Here is a 26,156-nt window from a genome sequence, read left to right as displayed (position 1 = left end):
ATTTATTCCTGTTGTTTTTTTCCTTGCTTTTATCATCTATCCACACAATAGTCTATGAAAACATTAAAGAAATGTTGCCAGTTTGTATTTGAAAAAGTTTTGCAATCCATGTGATGAGAGTAGAAATGGATGGTGCCAAGAACAAAACATATGAGAAAGCTTTTCTTTCTCCCACATGATGCAAAGTCTTTACCACAGAGGGTCTTCTTCCAATCAAGAGGTATATTTCACTGACCTCCTGAAGAACCTTATCCCAAAGCCCCTCCTCTTCTCAGTTCCCATAATGTAACAAGAAACATGAAAAGCTTGCATTTCCATTGTTACCCTGATTTGCCATGCCCTCATTCACCCTAAGCTTCATACAGAACCTACTATTCTAAGATTATTTACTTTTTTACTCAAGTTTTCTTAAGCCATTTCAAAACAAGTAGAGCTCACACAAAGCGTTTGGATATTTATTTACCATACACCGGGGTCTTTCCTGGCAGGATGACGATGATGAGCTGGAGTCCTGAATATGTGTTTTTAAGGTGCCGGAACATGGGCTCCACACTGTCAGCACCTTGGGCGTATTTACAGAAGCAAGGCTGGCCCTGGATTGGCATCCCTGCGTCCTTGGAAATTTTGCGCAGCTGGTCTGTGAAACCCCTGGCAACAAATAAAAACTGGATGAAATGGGAATACTAGCATCCACACACATAGAGGTCATTCATGTTTGTTCCCATTTGCTCTAAAAATGAGAGTTAATGGTACACCTAGCTAGTGTACAGAGAATGACAACCTGAATGACAATGAAGGCTATTATCATTAATGTGGTACAGGTAGTCTTCGACTTACAACTGTTCATATAGTGACCATTCAAAGCTACAACAGCACTGAAAAAAGTGACCGATGACCACGATTATTGCAGCTACGTGACAGCTACGTGACCAAAATTCAGATGCTTGGTAACTGACTCATGTTTATGACAGTTGCAGTGTCCCAGGGTCATGTGATCAACTTTAGCTACCTTCTGATAAGCAAAGTCAGTGGGGAAGCCAGATTCACTTAAACAACCGTGTTACTAACTTAACAATTGCAGTGATTCACTTAACAACTGTGGCAAGGAAGGTTGTAAAATGGGGCAAAGCTACCTTAACTGTGTCACTTAACAACATCCATTTTGGGCTTAAATGTGGTCATAAGTCAAACACTATCTGCATTAATGCGTTTCAGCAAGTTTTGAAGTCAAATTCTGAATAACAAGAATAATATTAATTATAATATTATAATTATATATCATTATGCTTTTTTAATAGACTGGAATGAGAGAGTTGAAAGTATTAAGAAAGAAAATGCAGATGGATTATATGTTTTAGGAAACTGAAATGAAGCAGGGGACTGACATCAATTCTCTCAACTCCCGCAAATACTTCATAGCTTACACTGTTTTCAAACCAGCCAAAATGATGTCTGCACACATGGATATCACCAGATAGAGAACACAGAAATCAAATTGACTATATTATTGGTAAAAAAAGGTGGAGAAGATCAATTATAGGATCAAAGAGATGGCCGTGTGCCGACTGTGGAACAGATCATGAATGGCTCATATGTAAGTTCCAAATTAAGCTAAAGAAGAAGAAAACCAACTAGTTTACTCAATTGGATTTTGAGCATATACCCATAATTTTCAAGGACGACACTTTGGATTCTCAAGCCTCATTGATAAGAGAACCAGATAAATTGAGGAATGAACTGAAGGAAATTGTTAGGGACGAATGTGAAAAACGATTGCCAAAGATGGAGAAACGGAAGACAGCAAACTGAATGTCAGAACAAACTGCAGAAATTGCGGGGAAAAGAAGCCAAGCCAGAAAGATTAAAAATTCAGGGGAAAAAAAACCTTTTGAGTTTTAGAGAGCTCTTTAAAAAGATGAGCGGCGATATTACAACATCTGTAAAAACACTGAAAATGGAAACAGGCATGGAAAAATAAGGAAAGACTTCCAAAATGTCTGTGAAATCAAAAGGAAATTCCAGACCTTAAATGGGTATGCTGAAGGAGCTAGAAGGAATACACTTAAATTATGAACAGTAGATGTGTCAACATTCAAGATAAGATAGAAGACATTTCCTATTTACAAGTATCTCCAATACTAAAAGCTTCTAACCAAACTATGCTTACAAATCTGGAAGCTAAAAGTGGCCAATTTACATTCCGATACCAAAACACAGAGACTTAATTGCCTGTGCAAACTATTGTACAATGTCCTAGGCTAGCAAAGTCTTGGGATCATCCAATGCCGGATTAGAGACCTACACACACACAAAAGTAACATCCAATGTTCAAGATGTTTTAGAAAAAGCCGAAGAACATGAGGCATTTCAGATGCGTAGTGAATAACTGAGAAAGCCAAATAGTAACAAAAAGAAGTCAGTATGTGCTTCATAAATCATAGAAAAGCTTTTCATTTTATGAATTATGTCAAAACAGTGGCATGTACTTAGAAAAAAGGCAGTCCCAGAATATCTCTCTGTCCTTATGCAAAGCCTATATATAGATCAAATATCCACAGTATATGTCTATGGAGATTCTCAGTCATCCAAGTCAGGGTTGTCCCAAAGGTGCTTTTTTAAGAGGCAGCTGGACTTTCTGTTTTTTCTTTGAAGTTTTGCTTCTCATCCAAGAATCTTCTTCCTCTGAAAAGCTGAAGTAGCTTCTTGGATGAGAAGCCAAACGTCTTCAAAGAAAAACCAGAAAGTCCAGTTGCCTCTTGAAAAAGCACCTTTGGGAAAAACCAGAGTATAGATTGCACTTGGCAAAACAGACTAGCTCCAGGCAAAGGAGTGAGGCACAGGGTTGTATACCTTTCCCTTATTCATATCAACCTCCAGTATATGCTGAATGTAGATTAAGGGAAGCTGGATAGGAAGAAGGTGAGTGTGGTTTAAAAAACTGGATAAAGAAACACCAATATCCTGCACTGTGTTGATGTGACTCCTCTGTTAGACAAAAGATCTGCAACATCTAGTCATAACAGTCAAGGAAGGCAATGAAAGAAATGGGAGTAAAATTAAATATAAAGACCAAACTAATGTTCACAGGCACAACAATCAGCCACAGAATTGACAATAAAGATACTGAAGTGACTGACAGCTTCTGCTATTTAGGAGCAACAATCCACAGTATAGGAACAAAGAAATTGAGAAGTATGTCACAGTTGCAAGCAGTTGACAGAATACCAAAGAAAACTGGACTTTGAAGAAGGAAAGAAATACCATCAACCCTTTTGAACGTGTTGGAGAAGATTCTTGAGTGTTGGAGAAGATTCTTGAGTGTTGGAGAAGATTCTTGAGTATATCATGGTCAGCCAAGAAAACAAACTGATGGATCATCAAACAAATCAATTCAGAGTTCTTACTTGAACTCTGACTTGGTTCAAATTCTCAGACTCTGGGAAAGGTGAAACAGAAAAGGAGGACCAGCAGCAAAGTGGATAGACCCAGTTACAGCAGCAACAGGTGCACCACTGGAAGAGCTGAAAGAGCAGGTTAGGGACAGATCATCAGGGAGAAAATCTATCTATGTGGTCACCAGGAATGGCACATAATTTCATGGCACATAATCATATTTTTTTTGAGCAGCAAAGTATTTTTAGAGATCAAGTATAAACCAAAAAGCACAGAATCGACAAAGTAGCCATGCTATCATTTGATTGCTTATTTAGTATCCTATGACTATCACTAAGTGTTGTATCTTATGATTCTTGATGAATGTATTTCTTATGTACATTGAGAGCTTATGCACCGAAGACAAATTCCTTGTGTGTCCAATCACACTTGGCCAATAAAGAATTGAATTGAATTATATTCTATTATCAAAATACATCCATTTAAGGCCAAAGGGAAGCAACTCATATCTTGAACAATAGGCTTACTTTAGTATTTCTTCGCGACATTGCCTCTGTGTTGCAAAGCAAGCAATGGCCCACATCTTGATTTCCACACCTGTGTGAAACTGTTTCCCCCGCATATCCCATACACCATGGCTTGGTGTCGCTACTGTTCGATTCTAAATAAACAAACAGAAATATCAATATGCTTGCAGTTTACACAATGAGCACTAGATGTCATATCAAAGATGCATAAACTTAAGACGGGGACTAGGGAAATGAACTCACTAACCAAGATAGTCCAAAACTACAAATCCAATTATATGAGAATAAATCCAGAGAAGAGTTTCTTACCCGCCCTCCGTACTGCAACATGGGAGCTGGGAGCACACGCCCCGTCACATGAGCCATCTCATCACGCACTTTAAACTGGAATTCCTGAACAAATGGGTCAGCATCGTAATTTGCACTTCGCACCTGAGAAAAGAGGAGATAAAGAGGGGACAACATGATAACTCTACAGTAGCTGACTTCAACACTTGCACAATAATAAACTGGTATAATTAAAAAAGAGAGGGGACATTTGGGATATGAGGACCCAAACATGAACAAGCACAATGGATCCTCAATGACCCCTCCAGCTGGCTTTATCTATTTTTCTAATTCAGAGGCAAACTAACCAGTCTGCTGATTTCTTCTTGTCTGTCAGGTGCAGATCTGGCTGTTGCTTTTATCATTGTTGATGTTTGATTGTCTGTAAGCTTCTTAATACATCGCTGGCCTGCCACGATGTTACACACCTGCAAAAAATATTGTATGTTAATCTTATGAACAAACGATTGAGCTGTACAATTGTCAGCAGCATGCAATGTTTTTTATATACCAGGTGAAACTCCACTTCCTCCAAAATAACCTGCTACAATAATGCTGTCCAAATGGCACTCTGTGCAGATGTATGTTTAATAGACAGAATTTCCCAGGGGATATGAAGACCTTGGCTGAGAAGTCTGGGAACTGAAGGTCACCTAATTTGAGAAGGATCAATAATACTTTTATGAATTGGTTGGATAGTATTGCTTAATTGATTAAGTGCCATCAGGCCTGGTTCAATCCTTAACAACCATATACCCTATTTTTCGGAGTATAAGATGCACCAGAGTATAAGACGCACCAAGGTTTTGAAGAGGCAAATTTTAAAAAAAGTAGGTAGGTAGGTAGGTAGGTAGGTAGGTAGGTAGGTAGGTAGGTAGAGAGAGAGAGAGAGAGGGAGGGAGGGAGGGAGGGAGGGAGGGAGAGAGAGAGAGAGAGAGAGAGAGAGAAATACAGTAGGTAGGTAGGGAGAGAGTGTGTGTGTAGGTAGGTAGGTAGAGGGGGGGGAGAGAGAGAGAGAGAGAGAGAAATACAGTAGGTAGGGAGAGAGAGAGTAGGTAGGTTGGTAGGTAGAGGGATAGAGAGAGAAATAGAGAGGAAGAGAAATACAGTAGATAGGCAGGGGGAGAGAGAGCAGGTAGGTACGTAAGTGGATAAAGGGGGGGGGGGGAGAAATACAGTAGATAGGTAGCGAGAGAGAATGTTTCCAGGTGTGTTTATCCATGTGCTGGAGAAGGAAATTGCTGGCAATCTGCAGCATCTAAGACTTTGTTTCTGCTGGCACAGCACTTGATCAATCTAATTCTCATCAATCACTTTAACTAAAGTGCTTTCCAAAAAAGGGGGGTGGGGAGATTTTGCACTCTGCAAACCTCCCCAAAACAGCCTGTTTTTCACAAAAACAGGCCCTTTTTTAAAAAAAGGCATGGGGAGGCTTGCAGAGTCCTCCTGGCAGGGTGGGGGTAGGGCAAAAAAAGAGCAAAAAATAGCCCATTTTTCGTGAAAACGGGCCCATTTTTTTGTCAATAAAATTACATGTATAGCCTTATGGAGGCTTGTAGAGTGTTGCTGGGGGCTGGGGGAGGCAAAATTGAGCAAAAAACGGCCCATTTTTTGCTCATTTCTGCCCTTCCCAGCCCCCAGGAGCTCTCTGAAAGCTCCATAAGGCTCTGCCATTTTGGTGAAGGGGGGCGGGATTTTGGGAGGCAAAAAATGCTGTATTCGATGTATAAGATGCACCCAGATTTTCTGCCTCTTTTTTGAGGAAAAAAGGTGCGTCTTATACTCTGAAAAATATGGTAGATTTCCTCCAGGATGATTAATCCCTAGTTTGGTCTTTCAGGTCTTTAAGTTTTCTTCTTGTTGTTGTTGTCCCATATCCGTCATCAGACATTGGCGATCATGTTGGCAATCCAATTTTTGTCAAGAGCCGCATGAAAAAGCGCTACTGAGTCTTGTCCAAACCGGTCCCTTAGGTTTTGAAGCCATGATGTTCTTCTGCCTGAACCTCATTTGCCTTCAATTTCTCCCTGGAGGATTAAGTGAAGGATGCCATATTTTTCCGGGTGTCGCATCATATGTCCAAAATATTCTAACTTTCACTTTTTAATGGCTTTGATTATTTCCCTTTGCTTTCCCAGGCGTCTTATCACCTCCTCATTTCTGATTTTGTCAACCAGCTTATACATAACAGCCATCTGCAAATCCACATCTCAAATGCTTCTAGTCTCTTCAAGTGGCTTACTCCGTAGAGCAGGATAGAAAAGATGTAGCATCTGACAAGCCTCATTTTCAGTCTTAGGCTTATGTCATGACTGCAGAAGACCTTTTTCATTTTGAAGAATGCTGTTCAAGCTTTCTCTGTCCTTATCTTTTCTTCACTGATTGTGTCCCAGCTTTCATGTAAATTAAAAGCGAGGTACGTGATCCATTCAACTTTTTCTAGTGGTATTCCTTCCGAATTTATCAGTGGTAAATTAATGGGTTCTTTGCTGATGACCGTGATCTTGGTCTTTGAGTGGTGAGATACTATTACACTTTTTAAAAAAAATCCTGAAAGCTTCTACAGCCAGTGTTTTTCAGCTTGACACTGGGCCCAAAGAATAGTGACTCCCCATAAAGTTTCATGAGCAAAGACAGCTCTAGATTCATGGTTATCTTTAGTTCACAGGAAAGCTTACATATACAGAATGAATGCATTGTTGAAAAAAAATTAACTTTTTCAAATCTGCAAATGAAAGATTCTGGGTCTTCAAATGTTTCAGAGATTATGATATTAAATACATTACTTCAAGAGGCAGATAGGTATGTTTCTGCTCCTGTCCCACTTGTAGACAAGGAAGGTGAGGGTATTTCAGCTGTAGGTTGTACTTTTCTCTGAAATACTGTGCTACTGTTCTCTCCACAGTCTGACCATTTTCTAGCTGCAATGGAAATCTGGAAAGCAGAATTGAAGGAACAGTTAATTTGCACGTCTGTGAATCTATGATCTTCTTCCTCCCATATTATATACAGGTAGTCCTTGAATTACAACTGTACATTTAATGATGGTTTAAAGTTACAACAGTCTTGGAAAAAGTGATTTACAACCGACCCATTCTCAAAGTTAAGACGGTAGCATCCCCTCCACTGGAGTCACATGATCACAATTGGCTAACATTTACAACAGCATCTTGCAATCACATGATCACGATGTGACCTTCCCAGCCAGCTTCTGAAAAGCAAAATCAATGAACGACAATGTGATTTGCTTAATACCCACTGGGATTCACTTAATGACCACAGTAAAAATGGTTGCAAAACTGGGCCTAGTCACGAGCATTTGCTTAACAACTGCATTGTTTAGCAACCAAATTTCTGGTCCCAGCTGGAGTTGTAAATCAAGAATGACCTGTATATTATCTTGTAGCCACATATGTTAACTGTGTGGTTTAGCCATGTACTTACGTCTGATGACTAGCAGGTCTCCGTGTAACATTACAGACACGATATTTCCGCCTCATCGTTCCACAATGAGTCACTTCAACCTTCAGACCTGAATAAAAAAAGAGAAAGAAAATACTGACGTCAGAGAATGCTTGTATAGACACAAGATGTTTTGTAACAGAACTTATTCATCCCTTCCATAAGATTTGCTATAATTTCTACATATACCGTTGGAAGAAAAAAATAAGAACGGTTAAACATTCCTAATATAATCCCACAGATTTGTGGCCCCTAAACCTTCACACAAAACAGGACTAGGTGATATTTTACAGTGGTGCTTTGTTTGCTTTTTCAAAAATTTCCCTTTTGTATATTTTTTTCAACCTCAAGAGGTGATGTCACCGAAATGAAACAGAATGATGGTTCTTCCTCTTCTCTCTTAATTTTATGGGATTGCTATGTTATTGCTGCGATGACCGACATGTTGAGCCAAAGTATTTAACACACTAGTATTATTCCTTTTATATTATAAATGAAAACTGTGCCACTATTTGGTTTCTAAATTTCAATGGCCCAATTTTGGAGGGCCCCTGGGTTTCAAAAAAAAAAAAAAAACCATGGGGGGGGTTGTTAGCCTGATCAATAGCAATTTAAACATATCTTTTCTAAGCATGCCAAATCCAAAAACCAATTTCATGAATGTCGATGTGTTAGCTTGAATTTTTCCAAAAGGTGGCCCAACTAGGCTCTGATATGTAGGAAAACCCAGTGGGCTATGGAGACAAATTGATTTGGATGTCAGCAAATGGCATTTTCTTTCTCCCCCCCACAAAGGACACAGACAGCACCTGAAGGCATTTTTCCCTGTTGATGCTTCCTTCCTGCTTGCCATATCTGGGAAAATAAAGCTCTAAATATATAAAAAAAAATCTAGGCAAACACAGGCATCCTGTTATCTCCTATGTGCAAGGAATACAACTTTTGGGAGATAATCATGTTTCATTGAGAGGTGTCTTTTCCTCCATTTTGTGAACATTCATATAATTTTTGATGAGTGAGCATTGCGGAGAACAAGGATTTCCTTCTCAAAATCTGTCCATTTCCAGGGTGGAAGGAAGCCATAGCCTGTGAACGCTAAAAAGAAATGAAACAGCAAATGTGATCCAAGTCAAAGAATCCGTATTTGTGCTTCCTCTTCTCATCCAGCAGAATTGGCCCAGACAATATCCACACCAGCCAAACGGACACGTATCTTTAAAAAGGCTACACTTTTGCAAGATTTCAAGTAAGAACATGCAAGACCTTGGAAAGGTGGTACACTATCAAAAACATAAGATTTTTCTGGATTTGCAACATTTGGGGGCCTTTTTTTTTCATCCCTCTTCGTGCAAGATCACACCATGGCACACTGCCCAGGAAAAAAACACTGCTGATGCTTGCCATAAAGGAACCACAGCTGCTACTCTGAATGCCACTGCGTAGCAGCGATTATTAGAACTGAAATGGAGGCTAATCAGCAAACCTGCTTTGTCTGAAGCAGTGACACATATCAAAAGAATATGTCTCCCTTTACCTTCTTTTTTGGGGGGAGGGGAAGGGGGGAAGCTACTTTGCACTACTATTAATTTAAAATATGCATATGCGTCCTTTGATTTAAAATAGGCAAAGTAGCTTCAGGTACACACAAAATGTATCTTCACAAGGGGTGTCTTTCTTCCAATTGTAATATGGCAATATTTTCATTTATTTATTTATTGGTACCTCTTGCCTTTTCTCCAGGAGCTCAAGATTGCATACATGATATTTCTCTCCCACCGTCCTCCATTCTTCAAACAACAATGTCCAATAAAGTTGGTTGGCTTGAGGGGAATAACTTTGCCAAAGCCATCCAATGTGCTTCCATGGCTGATATTGGTTCTGAATCTAGATCCCAGTCTATAGACCAATATTTTAACCATGGCAGGTAATCCTCAGGTTATGACCATAACTAAACCTGAACGTGTAAACTAAACATTTACAGTTGTAAGTCATAATGGTCGTAAATCTGCTTATCACATGACCAATTTGATTTTAAAACTTTTTTTGTGATAGTTGTTAAGCGAACCTGGTAGTTGTTAAAGAAACCCATTGTTTGCTATAGGCTGGGGTTTGCCAAAAACCAGAAGCAAATGCTAGTTTCTGGCAAAAACATCCTAAATTGTGGTCATAGGATCACGGGATGCTATAAATGGCCATAAACATGGGCCAGTTGCCAAATGCCCAAAATACAGTCACATAACCCCAGAGGGGTTAGCACTGGACTTTCGGAAGGGTTAAGCAATCAGTTGTAAGTCGGCGACTACGCAAGAACTGATATTTTGATACTGACTGAAGTCAGTAATAAATGAAACAAGTCGAAATACAAATGGGGGGGGGGTCCTCGGTGCTCTCTGAGCTTGCTTGTTTTCTTGCAAACATTTCACTACTCTAACTAGGTAACATCATCAGGGTTAGTAAGGAGTGTTGTTTGCTGCCAGTTTACAAGTATAAATATCTCAAACAATACTATTTGAACATATTAACCCAATGCTTCCTATGTCTTACACTTGGTGCATTTGTAAGGTGACTGATTGGCTGGCATATAACCAACCTAGTTTTGTCAGGAAGCTGCACTACGGCAGCTGAAAGAATACAGTAGTAAAAGTCAATCAGAGATGATGCACAGCATGGCTAGAAGGCAAGAGATAAAGACGCAGCACACAGTTCTGGCAATGGAGCCTTTTTGGCAACGCAAACTGAAATCTCTACAGTCCAGGCAGCTGAAAAAAATCCTTTCATTGTTTATTACATTTTCAAGAATACAAATCCATTGCCCATCAAATAGATGCCACGCTAATAAATCACTATGTGGCACCAAAGATAATGTAGCATTGAATGTTTTTGATGAATGTAGATGTCTGAGATCTAAGCAAGCACCTCCTAAAGCAGCAAGATTAGTACTGTGTGGATTAAATGTTACATTTTTTTTTAAAACTCACCCTTTATCTCTTTGGTGAATTTTACACGGTGAGAATCAGTCAGAGGTCGTGGCTGTTCATCAATGTTGTGTATATCAAGAACTTCACACATGAACTGAATTACAGGTTGTGCTTTGTAGAAGGCAGTGGCAGAAACTAGGGAGGGAAAAAAAAAGAAAATTTAACGGTCTTGAACGCCGTCACACAATCACTACCTAAGATAAAAGATCTCATCAACTGGAGAGTCTACATTTTATCCCGGGGATTCTTTAGAAGCATTCTGATAACAAATACCTTTTCTGATTGACATATTTTATTTAAAAGCTTAAGATTTCATGAGTTGCAGTTCATAAAAGCTCCTGCCTTTTAATAAAATCTGTTAGTCAGAAAAGGTGCTATCAGACTCCTCCTGACAGACTAACACTGCTCTCCTCCTCCAATGCCCAGGAGTTTTTTTGTTTTTCCTGATTTATTCTGATTCAGACACTGGTATCAAGACAAAATGCAGTTGAAAACATGACATCAGGTAGGGCAAATTTGTGGCACTGGGAATTTTGAATATGTTTGGCTGCGAGAGAATGATTATAAACAAGATTCATATGCCAGTTAAACAGTTCCCTTCACTGACATAATCACTAAGGAGGAAAGTTGTCTTATATCTGAAGTGGCAAACCCCACACTTCAATTATGTCATGAATAAATGACTTTTCCGGTACTAAGCAGATTCCTCATGCTCTTATTAACAGTACACACAAAATATTTGAGTGTACACACTGCATTCTTTCCAGCCCCAGCTCCAGGAGATGGAAATAGTCTTCGACTTAGGACTGCAATTGAGTCCGGAATCATGGTCATAAGTCACTGTGTTTGTTAAGCAAAGCACATGACCTGATCCAATTTTATGACAATTTTTGTGGTGATCATTAAAAGAACACAGCAGACATTTTATGAATCCATTTTATTCAATGGGAAGTTTTTGCCAGAAACCAAAAGTAAAGGCCAGAAACCAGCAAAAACACATCAAAAATTGCATTCACACAACTGGGTTGCTGCAAATAACTGTAATGGCAAGTCAACCATCAAGTGCCCAAATTGCAATCATGTGGCTGCATCGTAACTTTGAAACTGGATCATAAATAGTTTTTTGAGAGTCCATCATAACTTGTCGCAAAGAAACCAGTCATAAGTCGAGGACTACCTGTATCTGTATTTCAGGCTGGCTGAAAGAGTTTTATGCTTTAAAATATCCTTCAATTGATTTAAATGGATTTTGTTTTCATAAAATTTCTAAATAAATAGAATTAATTTAATCTGGAATCTCAGCAAACGCTTGTGCTTAATATTTGGAAATACAAAATCATATACTCAACTCCTACTTAATCATGGAGCAACCTGGCAAATGTTTGACCAATTGCTATATCTCAGCCTTTCTTCCTTCACAAGATGTTATGAAAATTATTGATTTAAATTTATTGACTACCAACCTCCAGTGGACTCTGGTTGGCTGCAAAATTAAAAATATTAAATCAACAGCAGGCTAAAGAAGGAACCCAGGCTAAAATAGTCTTGCTAACAAAATCCACAAAGCAAAACAGAGGCAATTAAAGCACTGGTAAAGATCAACACAAGCCTAAGACCAATACTGGCGAAAGGGGTGCCGCATACTACGCTTTGAATTTTTGCTGGTAAGGTTAGACACAAACACAACCAATCAATAAAAACTATTTCCACATGAATTTTAAATTTTGGAGTAATGTTAAACATTTTCCTTTGGAGAGAGCAATTTAAAGATTGATTACCCTGTGTGTTGGTTCTAAATTGTGTTCAATTAAAAAGTTTTCTTTTCAAAAAAATGCATTTTCATATCCATGCACAACATCAATATCTTTTACAAATCCTCCCTGCCATTTCTCAAAACAGAACTGGGGGTTACCATCTATATTCAGCATCATTTTCCACATTGCTGGCCGAACAGACTGATGAAATCCAAACCAGACTTCCCTGCCACCTCCCAATGGATGATCATAGCCTTCAGGAGCAGAAAAAAAGGAACGGCCTACAGGTGTATACCTGTATGTAGAGAAGGAACCAAGTGTTTATTGATCTGTTTCACATGTCACCATATTCTGGATTAATGCCTTGTGGCTTTTAATAATAATAATACAACAATAATTAAAAATTAAAGACAATACAGGTAATTCTCGAGTTATGACCACAATTGGGATCAGAATGTTCATCACCAAGAATTGCAATTGTTAAGTGAGTCATGCTTGTTTTCACTACAGTTTTTGCTACATGATCGCAGGGATGGTGCAACAAGGGTAACTTCGAGGATGAATCAGAAGTCACTTTTTCCAAGACCACTGTTAAGTTCCAAACATGATTAAACAAATGGTTAGTTAGGGGCATGGTGACCTAGCAGTTAAGATGCTGGGCTTGTCAAACCAAAAGTTGGCAGTTTGAGAGCCAAGGACCATGTGACAGGGTGAGCTCCCGTTTCTACCCCACCTCCTGCCAAACTAGTGGTTTGAAAGTATGCAAATGCAAGTAGATGAATAGATACCACTTTGGTGGGAAGGTAACTGCATTCTGTGCGCCTCAGCATATAGTCATGCCGGCCACATAACCACAGATGCATTTTTGGACAACGTTGGCTCTCTCAGCTAGCAAATGGAGATGAGCACCGCCTCCTAGAATCAGGCACAGCTGGACAGGGGAAACCTTTACCTTCTTTTCTCCAAGTTGAGGGCTACCTGCAGTTCTTCACTTATGACCATTCATTTACCAACCATTCAAAGTTACAAAGGTGCTGAAAAATATCCCTTAGGGACCAATTCTTGCACCTGCTTGCACCTACGACCATTCCCACGGTCATGCGATTATGAACCGGGTGCTTTGCAACTGGCTTGCATTTACAATAGTTACAGCATCCCAGGAACAAATGAATGCCACTTGTGACCTTCCTAACTGGCTGTAGAAGAGCAGACAGATCTTGGGGTGGGGGTGGGGGGGAGTTAAACACATCATCAGTTTAGAGTGCTAGAATTGCCACAAGAGATCCAAGTCCAGTCTCTCCTGAATTCCATTGACCCTTATCAAACACCAATTAAGTGCTGTCCATTAGTTGACTAGATTCTTGCACATTGGTGTCAATCAATCATCTATGTTGCAACCTTATGAATAGTCCTGATTCTTTACACCTGACACTAGCTTCCAACAAGCAATGTCCATGGGAGAAACTAGATTAACTTAAAGACTGTGTGATTTGTTTAATGACTAGGGCGAAAATGGTCGTAAAATTGGGACTGGTCATATTGACTTGCTTTATGACCGCATTGACTTATGACAGAAGTTCCAGTTCCAAATGTAATCTTAAGTCAAGAACTACCTGTACCTGCAAAGCAAAAGACAGCATTTCAAAATCCTCACTTAGCTTAAAAGGGGTTGCTAATTGTAGGATCTCACTTTGAGTTTGCAAATAGAAAACACACTTTTAGAAAGATCTTCTAATAGAGCTGTCCTCAGCTTGATGCTCTATGGTTGAACTGGAGATTATAACATCTGAAATCTAATCTAATATAAATAGAATGAATCAGAAAAAACCAGGAATGAAAAATAGCTAGATTTAGCACCTTCAGTCTACACAAACAATTTATCGCCTGCTATTTATTACCTCTCTTTTTCAAAATGGAGAAAGAGAATATTCTAAGAGAAAATAGTTTGCTTGAATTATCTAATGAATTCATCATGGAAGATTTTTTTTTTAAAAAAGAACATTTTACACCTCACCTTCCCCAGTACCACTAAATCTGGAGTTTTACTTTCCCTCATAATTTCCCACCTACAAGGGTCTGTCTCCTTTTTGGGATAAGAGAATGTTGGGGTCCTGAAAACCAGGTTTGTAGAACATTTAACTTTGAAGGCACTGGACTGAGGTTAAACAGGTTACCGTATTTTTCAGAGTGTAAGAAGCACCTTTTTCCCTCAAAAAAGAGGCTGAAAATCTGGGTGCATCTTATACACCAAATACAGCATTTTTGCCTCCTAAAACCCAACCCCCTTCACCAAAATGGCCGTGCAGAGCCTTTAGGAAGCTTTTAGTGCGTCTTATATTACGGTGCGGCTTATACTCCGAAAAATACGGTAAGTGTATAAATGGATTTCTTTTCAAATTTTCAACTTTCAAAGACCAATTTCCATTATGAACAGCCGCTTCCTGAAAGTATATCTTCATATAAAATTGCTTTAAAAACACAGATTTTGTAATGCCAAGAAACAGTCCTAATATACAAGACAAGCAACACAGCTGGCATTTATCCTGCTTTAGTGTCTGTCACTTGGTTTTATTGTCTGTCACTTGTCAAATTCACAAGTTTCTCATTGCCTTTGATCTTCGCTTAATGACATCCTTGTGGAAAACCTTTCCAATGATTCAAGAATTTTCCTATTCATTTCTACCAGAACTAATCTGCTCCACAAACAGAACTGAGAAACTTTCAGTGATCTCACTAATGCATGCTCTCCTCATCTCCCAAACCTTTCCATGCAAGTCTAAAAGCAAAAGTCCAGGAAAAAAATTTCTCTGGAAATAAATGGCATAGAGCCCATTAGGAAACTTACTTCATGGAGGGTAAATGTCGTAGCACCACATCAACAGCATGAACAGGGTTAGTGCTGATTGGCTTGTCCAGTTCCAGAGGCTCAGGTAAGGTTCGTCCAGTCAGAACTTCATGCAATAGGTGCCAGCTTACCCGGGAAACAAATTTTATGGACACCTTGAAGGGACGATCTTTGCCGCCTTCTCCTGGCAACGTTACATCCAAATCAACCTTTTGGGAGAAAAAAGTCATGGAAGAGGAAGTAAAAAAAGTTTTCAAGCTCAGTGTGAAAAGCCAAGAGGTTTGCATACACATTTTAATTTTATTTCTTTGCTAATCCATTTCAATTACATGATTTAAAGCAGCTTTAATTCCCTAGCTGTTAAATCTATGGCTATTCAAGGAAGAAATTCCACTATACTTGAAGACAAGGAAATGGCAGCAAGTTAAATTCAAATATGGAAAAGAAATATTTAAAACACCATACTGAATTTAGGAATCTGGGATCCTCTTGTAACCAAGCATTCTCCCTTTTAAACTGTAAACTCAACATATTTGAAAAAAAAATTCAAATATATCTGTATTTGCACATCACTGAACTTGAAATCCATAATTTATCCTTACAAAAAGTAGCCTTATTTACTATGGCAAATGTTGAAAAGATTGTATAGGTTTAAGTAAGGTAGAATTGAGATATCACCAGCAGTTTAATTTATGTTTATTAATGTTTAATTAATTTGTTTTTGATAGTCATTTATTTAACTGTCCATTTTACTGCACATCATACAGATTCACATTTGTGAGAAGGGCAGCTATACAAATTTGCTAAATAAATAAATAAATATCAAACCATTCATAATACAGATTTAGAACTGTTCTCAGTGGGAGCCTATTGCTACAGGTGCTAAATAGAAATTTAAAGCCTTTTCAACAGCTGCTCCTATTCTCTGGAGCAATTGTGTGGGGGTTAATTCTCTTTGTTATTATACACTACCTAGAATCACACTGAGCTGGGCAGCTTCAGAAATCTACTAAATAAATAAACTATGCCCTATGGTGGTTTTCTTCAAATTTTGCACTGTAGCCTGAGAAAGCTGTTTTAAAAGATTACTTAGGACTACATAAAGAGTATAAACCATTTTGAAGTTAGAACATCTGAAAAACACTGTCAGGATCAGGCTTGGCACGTCAGCAGATAAAAGCATCCCTTCCAGTATTTTGCAGTCACACAAAATACTACATGAAATACGCATCAGCATTTCATAATTTCATATTCTGTGCTTTTAAAGGGAGATCAGGACGCAGAAGGATGGTCCAAGAGATAGTGTAGAGAGAGAGACCACCCATATTGTTCCTATTTGCTAATTAAAATAATTAGTTTGGAGCAAAAATGCACATTGGGATGTTGGGACTTTAGGCAATGACTCTTCAGTGCTTCTTTACATTATCCTGTCTTCTGCAAACAGCCTATGCTTAACTCCCCCACTCGCCTATCCCTTCCATCGCTGCCCTTTTGACTATTCTGTACTGAAATGCCTATCCCTACTGCCTACCCCCATTGCTGGCCTGGGATCTAGGCTCTGGGCAAAGCTTTGCCATCCTGACAGACGCACCCTGGGGCCATGCCATTGTCCAGTTCCTGAATCCCTGACCAGTTGGCAAAAGTCAGCTGGGTTCAGTGGGGCAGTGGACTGAAGGGCAGTCAAAAGGGCAGAGATGGGGGGAGGTAGGTGGGGGGAGGGGATTTGAAGCAAAGGCAATTCATGCAGGGCAGGAGAAGCATGAGGTCTTTGCCTAACAATCACAATCAAGACTGCCAGAACTGCTGTCGCTAAATGGCACAGTGACCTGGTGTTTTTGCTTAACAACCGTTTCACTTCAATTCTGGTTCCATTTAAGACACGGATTAACCGTCTACCGTATGTTCATACCAACATGTCAGGACCCACCCTGAAATTAAGAACTACATCTCCTGCCAAACTTTAAGAACTCAGCATCTCTTGCAGAAACATGTGCACAGTCCCAGCTTGATAGGTCAAAAAGTACACTTTTGCCAGGAAGTGGATTGACGACTCATTGTAGCCTATCCAAATGTTATGTACTAAAATTTAAGTCTGTGGATGCTTCTGGAATATCATTCTCCAAGAGGTCTGAGTGACCCTTCCTTGTGGCATTCAGAAAAGGCACTGAAAACCTGCCTTTTCAAACAAGCCATGGTTTAATGTTTTGTGATTTCACCAAGGGGTAACTGGTGAGGGAATGGCTGAAATGGATCCCACCTTTTGTAACAGTTCAACTGGGTTGTGTAGTACTCCCCTATTTTCCCCAGAACAACAGGTCTGTGAGACTGGTTGGGCCAACAAAAAGTAACTGTCTGAAGTCACCTGGTGAACTTCTCTGGTTGAAGATGGACTAGAATCTGGGTCTCCTCACTTCAAATCACTGCCCTGTGAGGGAATGTGCATCTGAGAAGCTGAAGTGGGGGGGGGGGGGAATCTTGGCCACACCAAGCATCCCTAGGGAGGAGGCAGCACATTCCAGAGAAAAACCCCAAATAAGAGACTGTGTAATCTCTAGCTGGATGGGGAAGGAAGGAAGAGGTTTGGGGTAGCCACCTCTAAGAATCTCTCTGAATATATCTAATAGGTTAGAAGGTTATAGCTTTAGTCTGGCAGATTCTGTCCATTAAGTGCAAGCAAATAAAGGACTGGACTTGATTGATTTCACTATGTTGTCTTTGGGCTTGGGCCTGACCCTGTTTGCTATATGCCTTACAAATGATAATGATGCTGACGATGACAAATCCACTTAATTGTACTTGTTCAACCGTCCCATTATGTCTGCCTCTTCCCTACTCTCAAATCCTTCTGCTGTCACTCTCATTATCCAGAGAAAGCTTGTTAATTCCTAGTAAAGGGCTTCCTTCCTTCCTCTCTCTCTCTCTTATGCTTCTTTGCAAAATGTTTTAAATATGTAGTTTTTATATTTTAAAATGAATTACTAATATTCTATAAATAGGTCTGTTGTCCTCATTTTTTAATTGTTTCTTACCCTTTTTTATGCCTTTGTTGTAAACTGTTATCAATTTGCTGAAATTGGTGGCTGAAATTGCTGGTTGTCAGTCAAATTATTGGCATATATCACCAATGTCAAGTTAAATAAATGAATAAAATCCCCATGTATACGGAAGTAACTGAAATATATAACAAGCAATTGAAAATAACACTGAAGCAATTTCTTGTAGCTTTAGATCTGTCAAAAATAAGGAAACCATGTAACTATCTTACCCCAGTTGTTGCTACAGGGAGTGGATTGGCAGTATAAAGGCTTCTTTTACCATCATAAACTGGTCTACGGTCACCAAATATTGTCACTTTAAAATGCTGCACCATTGAATCTACTACCTCCCTAGGAAAATGAAAGAGGAAAATAAGTACATTTGCACATTTAAATTGGATGGCATTCAGAGAGAAGAAAGAAAAGCTCATTACATTAAATGTAATTATTAAACAGAGGGAAGCTGTACTATATCAATAATAATAATAATAATAATAATAATAATAATAATAATAATAATAATAATAATAATAATAATAATAATAATAATAATAATAATAATAATAATAATAATAGCAGCAACAAAAACAACAACAATCTGATCCCCACATAAGGGAGATGGAAGAGGCTTACAGGTATATTCTCAGTACTCTTATATAGCTTTTTAGTTTGAAAAGACACGATACAGTAAAAATAATAAATAAAAATAACTTGTAGCATGTGTTTAAATGCCAGACAAGCCTTACCGTATTTCTGTGTTTTCTAACTTTCAATTCCTTTATGCAAAGTGGTTATTTACATAAACTTTTATTTCTTATTACAGCCACTTCAGCTGACTGGTTTCCTCTAAACCACAAACTTTATATTTTTTTTAGTGTGGGTAGATTAGAAACTATATTCACCCTGATCTGATCATTCATTCATTCCCTTCCACATTAAAATTGCTGCTTTGTGCTTTAAATTCTTGGTACAGTATTGATTTTAAAAAAAACAATCTATTTTTAAAGTATTTTAAACATATTCTTAAAATAAATATTTACAATCTTTTTAAAATAACCTGTCAGAAGGAAAGGCAATTTTAATGCTGTGAATTTTATTGAGTAGTGCATTTAACACATCAGAACAAAACAGGTCAGACTTCTAGTTAAAACTAGTATTTTGATCCCACTTCAATTACTTTGAATCAGATGGGGGCGGGGAGAGATCAAAAGTAATAGGTCTTTGGTAGTACACCACGTCATAAGTAGTCATATAAGAGAAACAGGGAACCTGTTCACCTTTTCATATTTACATCAAACCCTGCATTTTAGGATTAGGTAATATGACTCCATTAGTTCCACTCATATTTGGCTATTAAATACTTCAAGGTGATTCTAGGAGGCTCCTGTTCTGCCACATCATTTATGGGGTGCTTTCTATTTTGTCTTCTGAGGTTTAACAGCTACTATAAAGCAGGCGTCTCCAAACATCATCACTTTAAGGCTTGTGAACTTCAACTCCCAGAATTCCCTAGCCACAAGTCTTAAAATGGCGGTTTGGCGACCCCTATTAAAAAGGAATGGCAATCCCCTTGTTGAAAGACAGTGATGAATATCTTTGCATGTCAGCTCTGAATTTATAATTCTCTTTCTATGACAATGGCCTCAAAACCCATTTACCAACTTTCAAAAATGTATAAGCCAACATGCCACTTTCTTTAGAAAAGTGCCTTATTGGTGGAAGCTTGAAAAATCAAATGGCTTGTTATAAAAAAAAGAGACTTGCCAATTGGCGTTTGAAACAAACTGGAAGTCAATGAAGGTGTCAATACAAGCAAAACACTTGCAGTGGATTCTATTTAGCTAGACTACAGCAATGTGGACCATTTGATGCTTCTGAAACGTCTTTCAAAAACAATAATTTTTGAAATTAACAAAGCATGTTTAAAAAGGTATTTAATGCTACCTTCACTTCAGCAACAAAAAAAATGGATCTAAAACCTCTAACCGAGAGGTTCTGCGGGTTTCCATAATATACCTCCTGCCTTTTTCATTCAAGCCAGCAGCTTTTTCGAGGTTCTCCAGAGATGACATTCCTTGAATGTTTTCAATTATTGACACTAGGTGATGCAAAGTATGGTTTCTCAGGAGCTTAGAGAATTACAGGGGTGGAAAGTCCAACTCCTAGCTCACAGCAAGAATTCAAATTAAAGCATCCCTATCAGAAAGCTATCCAGGAGGAGCTCACCAACAATCTTGGTAATTGGTTCTACAGCTGAAGAACCCTTACGGTGATATTTTTTCTCTAACACACAGGTAGATTGCTTTGTGATGGATTCATGCTGACTTTTGTAATTACAGTACTGTTTTTCAAAATCACTTGAGATTAAGTGCTCTCTGAATCTCTCCACGTTCTAAGGTATTGATGACAGATAACCGGCCTACAGCTTTTGAAAGGGGAATATTCTAAGTCATTATGGAACAGCAGACTTTTGAGTTTAATATTATTCACCTTGAAACATCAAGATATGATAAACAAATCATTAATCTGTTGTATAATCTCAAGAACTGTGGTGGGAAAAATGGAGGGAGAGAGGTCAGTCTTGAATAGAAAGTGAATATAAAACTAACAATATAAATATTTTATATCATATATAGAATAATAGAGCTTAAGGTTGCAAAGAGCCCTTTTATATAAAACTTTAAAACATTACTTATCTAATTATATAGCAACACCATTGCTTAAAATTAACAGGCCTCTGTTAAGATCTTAGGATCTAAACACAAGTCTTTCATTTTTTCTTTGACACACCAAATTCGCTAAAGTTGCAAAATGCATATTTTCATTATCTCTTAAAGACAGGTGTTTAAACAACACAGATAAATATTACAGCAAAAATAAAGGAAGCCTTGTGGAAAATCTAGCCAAGGATACTTACTGCATAGCATATAAACAATAGCTGATGAAACTCCTGAGCAAGTATGAAGTCAGTCAGCTACAAGACCATGACTTCACATCATATGGATATTGCAGAACCAAAAACAGTTTGAATTCCTTTTAATTTACCCAAACTAAATTACTTGCCTAATGGACAAATTACACAAACCTTCAATAGGAAGAACAACATACACATCTGTTATTAAAACTGAACAAGACATTCAAAGGACTTCAAAATTCTACTGAAGTCAAGCTAGAGTTAATTATCTATTCCCAGCATTTACAGATCAAGAGACAAGAGTTCTTACCTTTAATACATGAAAAAAGCTACCCATGTTTATAGTTTCCAGTTAATATTAATGAATGGCTTAATAAAATATAAATCCAGAACTAGAATTGCTTATAGAACACTGTGCTTAAATTTGTTTATTACATCTCAAATGAAATTGTAAGATTGACGAAGATGCAGAAAGGAACAACAAAAAGGTCCAAATGGTAGGAACAATTCCCATGTTTTGGTTTCGTTTGATACAGAAAATAGTCAGGTTGGAATCATGGATAGCACAGTGAAAGTGAATGAAAAGTTCATGTATAAAATAGAATAAGTTGTACAATGAGGCAGAAGGTAATTGACTGAAGACAGGCATTGTGTTTTAACTGTATATTGTTGAGCACTGACATTTGCTATTCCAGGACTCAGTAACACCTACCAATCTGTACAGTTTCATTTGATGCAAAGCACTTCATGACCTTTAGTCAAGATGATTGCGGTATAGTATTGCTAGTAACTGTGGTAATTTGCCTCTAAAAGCCAGGTTTTGAAGTTACTATTCTCTTATGTTCTGTTTTGGGCTTCTCAGAGGCATCTCTATGACCCCTGTGGAAATAGAATACCAGTTTAAATATACCCTGGGCCTGATCCAGCAGAGCTTTCAGCCTATTCAAATCTAATCTGCAACCGGTTGATTTTGTGTTCTGATTAATACATTAACAAGCATTTTTGTGAGTAACAACACCCAAAAGTTTCCTGTCCTACCAAGAAATAAGAATCATCCAGTAAAGCAATTATATGTTTTAAAAAATGTTGCTCTAATAGCACTACCATGAAAACTTGGCCTTTCTTGGAAACCCAGTATAATTTCAGTATTAAAAAAAGAGTGCTATCTATAGAGACTAAAGCCAATTCATGATGAATGTTAACTTTCAAAAAGTTGTGTTTAATTTCAATTTGAATCCTACATATGCCCAAATTACTTAAAGTGCTAATGACTCTTAAAAACAAAGAAGTTACTCACTTTCATTGAGTTCTACTTGCTCTGTCAATGCTAAAGACATATGCCATTTTTACAAATGAATTTTAATTTCTTTCCGGTATGTGGGTGTCCATGTAAAACAATGTATGATCAAGTTACAAATTTACTCCTCGATCCAAGAATAAATAATATGCTCGCGGCATCAGCTATTTTTTAAAAAAATTCAAAGGCTATCAAATGAAATATTTTCTCCTCAAACAAAAACGCTGACCAGCACTAGCTATTGAAAGCATCTCACTTGATCAGCTAATCAATATTAGTAAGGTAAAGTAATATTACCCATTATAACTTACCTGTTCACTCTCCTAGGACACTTATCTGGCTTAATATCCACCTCATAGAGGTAGACGTCAATCTTTGGGATTTCAACTTGGAAGCAGTTGGCCAGCAGTTTAATAGGTTTTCCCATGGTGCCATAGCCAGGTCGTCGGGGCACCATGAGTAGGGGCTGAGCCCCAACGGTTCCTGCCAAATAAAACAAGGGTACAACTTAGAGATGGAACCTGAACCTGTTTTAGTGATATTGGTGCAAAGAAACATCCAGAATTATCCCCTCCGTTACATTTGCACAAATACTGCGCTAATTTCCATCTGCAACAGATAGACTGAGCTAACCTTGGCTGATTTGCTAAAAGCTAAGCAGTGAAAACTGGTTAGAAGTAAATTGAAAATCATCAGAAAATTCCAAGGCTGTAGCTTAAACGGAAAAGTTTTTTAAAAGCCCACCATCCTGAAACAAGGCAGTATCAGGTCATCTTTTGCATTGTTGACAAGAAAGCATTAATCAAGGGATTTTTCCCCCTTCTTTTATATTACAAGTAGTTCTCAACTTACAATCACAATTGAGCCCCAAATTTCTGTTGCTAAGCAAGACAGTTGTCAAGTGAGTTATCCAATTTTGCGATCTTTCTTGCCACAGTTGTTAAGCGAATCACTTCAGTTGTTAAGTTAGTAACATGTCTGTTAAGTGAATCTGGCTTCCCCATTGACTTTGCTTGTCAGAAGATTGCAAAGGGTGATTAAATGACCCTGGGACACAGCAACCGTTATAAATACATGCCAGTTGCCAAGCACCCAAATTCTGTTCATGTGACCATGGGGATGCTGCAACAGTTGGGTAAAAAACAGTCATAAGTAACTTTTTTCAACGCTGTTGTAACTTCAAATAATTACTAAACGAATGGTTGTAAGTCGATGACTACCTATAGTTTTATTCCACTCTAATTAGCCATACCTTGAATTAATTCTGGTCTGAATTCATTTTGTTGCTTATATTTTTCAGTTCAGCCATTACCATGCATATTAAAAATATTCATTGCTAACATGAATATTGAATTTTAAAATCTAAACCTTATAAACCTATAAAACCATTTTTATAGTCCTTTTCTCCTAATTTATCAAAATTCTGGGCATACCTATTTCAGGTTTAGGAAACCACAGCTTTTCCCTTATCAATCAATCAATCAATCAAACTTTAATTTATAAACCGCACCCTTTCCTAAACAGGACTCGGGGCGGTGTACAGTCATGTTAAAACAGTATTAAAACAGTATGAATACAAAATATAGATATACTTAAATATACAAATAGGTAAACGGAGGAGGTAGGATATGGACTGTACAATATTAAATTAAAATACAAATAAACATTAAAATTACCCTTAAAAACTACCCAATAAGATGTTTGCCAGGAGTATCACTCTCTATATTCACTCAAACCAGATCTTAAATTTGAAGCTCAGACATTCAAATGCTAATTTCAGATATCTTCTGCTCTTTAGATATTTGTTGTATTTTAATAATTCTACTGAATTTATAAATAAAGTAGCAGAAGTACATGTACAGTGCTACATAAATAGAGGGATACAGGATCAGTTCTCAAGTCGTAAGAACAACCAATTGCTGCTAAAGAACACACAGCTGCCTTTATTAGAATACGAATATTAATTAGCCTCCCTTCTCCTCTTTTATAACCATGATCTAATTCAAACTACCCTGTTTTCCCAAAAATAAGACAGGGTCTTACTTTCTTTTGACCCCTGAAATAAGCACTTGGCCTTATTTTCGAGGAGGTCTTATTATTTTTGAGGTGCAGGAGGCGGTGAACGTGGTCACCTCATGGCTGCTGCTGTGTTGCAATATTTTTGGGGAGGGCTTATTTTCGGGGGTAGGGCTTATTTTAGCGCATGCGCTCAAAAGCCTGATTGGCCTTATTATCCAGGGAGGTCTTATTTTCAGGGAAACATGGTAGTTTTCTAAAGTAGTTAACCATGAAAATGTTTAGATTCCCACTCCCAGTCCTACTAGTAACTGACTTAATTCAATTTGTATTTGTTTTGCCAGCACAAATATTTTTTCAATTTAATTCATGATAAGCACAACTGCAATAGTAGTATCCATCTGCAAAAAAGATTGAGAAAATAATAGTAAAATCAGACGTGAATTGGTATGAACCAGAAACTCCACTGCTTCAGAGTTGAGTTGCTCCTGGTTCAGCCGAACTGGTAGTGGAATTCAGGCCTGGGTTGCAGAACCGGCAGCGAACCGGCCGGCAACGCCCCTGAACCGGTTCTCTCGCTGCTGCTGGGCCACTGCCATTTTGGTTTTCGGTGACTGCGATGCACAGTTAATTGTAAATTGTTCTGCACATGAGCGAAGCAAGTCACGCATTGCATGTGGGTTGCAAACCGATAACTGGCAGGAACCCACCCTGCATTGGTTGTTGTGGTCAATTTCAGTACTTTAAGAATTTCACTTGGAAAAATGGGATAGAGATAGGGAAGGATAGGATATAGAATATAGAATAGAATAGAATAGAATAGAATAGAATAGAATAGAATAGAAAATAGAATAGAACAGAACATTCTTTATTGGCCAAATGTGTTTAGACACACAAGGAATTTGCCTCCTGAAATATTTTCACTCTGCACAGTCAACACTCTCAATCTTGTGTTGCATCCAAAGTTGCAGCAATGCTTCTTATAAAGATCCCTTGCACCTGCTAGCTAGCTAGCTAGTGACATTTTCATCCCTCTATCTGTGCCAGTCATTAATGAAAAAAAATAAAGAAATTAAAGAAAAGGTGAACATTACTCTGGGGTTTTTGGAATGATTCATAAGACAAATGTCATCACTTGCAGACGCAACACAATCAACCACAACCACCACTTTCATACACCCACACATAATAGAACTTGTACATATTCCCACTTACTGATGATAATGTCAGCTGTTAATATCACTGATGCATGGTAATAAGCAATAACGTAAATAATGTAAAGGATATTCTGCCCATGGTTTCAAAGGCTATATTGCAATATATTAAACTTCATGAGCTTTCAGAAAATTCTAATAATCACAAGAGGTTAACAGATAAAACCAGCCATCAAGTCATTTGAGAAAATGCTTTTACAAAATGAGTTCCTGTAATCCATTCTACAGATATTTATGTATTTATTTAAACTAAGCAATTCAAACTACCAGAGCTTTAAGCAGTTCTAACTGGAAGAAAAGTATCAACTCAGACAAACATGTCCTTTGTTACTCTATGGCTTGTGTTTACGAAACATTGAAGGAAGTAAAGTTGCAAGGATTTTAAGTATTTTTT

General features: G+C 38.0%; 1 protein-coding gene across 3 annotated transcripts in view; it reads right to left on the bottom strand.

Annotated features, from left to right (window-relative positions):
* Nucleotides 1–26,156, bottom strand: part of LOC309396687 (protein argonaute-3) — a 55,798-nt gene that overhangs the window by 19,011 nt on the left and 10,631 nt on the right. For 2 of the 3 annotated variants that reach the window (XM_081962019.1, XM_081962020.1), the window contains exons 2-12: nt 22,844–23,015; nt 18,552–18,672; nt 15,287–15,495; nt 12,600–12,736; nt 10,688–10,822; nt 7,692–7,779; nt 7,034–7,181; nt 4,556–4,675; nt 4,230–4,352; nt 3,921–4,054; nt 464–648 (exon numbers count right to left, since the gene is read on the bottom strand). In XM_081962019.1, the coding sequence (XP_081818145.1) occupies nt 464–648; nt 3,921–4,054; nt 4,230–4,352; nt 4,556–4,675; nt 7,034–7,181; nt 7,692–7,779; nt 10,688–10,822; nt 12,600–12,736; nt 15,287–15,495; nt 18,552–18,672; nt 22,844–23,015 (1,572 nt within the window). Of the gene's footprint in view, nt 1–463; nt 649–3,920; nt 4,055–4,229; nt 4,353–4,555; nt 4,676–7,033; nt 7,182–7,691; nt 7,780–10,687; nt 10,823–12,599; nt 12,737–15,286; nt 15,496–18,551; nt 18,673–20,811; nt 20,832–22,843; nt 23,016–26,156 lie in introns of those variants that run through there. The other variant, XM_081962021.1, reaches the window with a different exon arrangement.

Source organism: Natrix helvetica (genome assembly GCF_964273705.1).
Source record: "Natrix helvetica genome assembly, chromosome: 9".
In the NCBI taxonomy this organism is placed as follows: Eukaryota; Metazoa; Chordata; class Lepidosauria; order Squamata; family Natricidae; genus Natrix; species Natrix helvetica.
The sequence above is the reverse complement of the archived record's forward strand: the minus strand, read 5'-3'. Positions and strand labels throughout refer to the sequence as shown.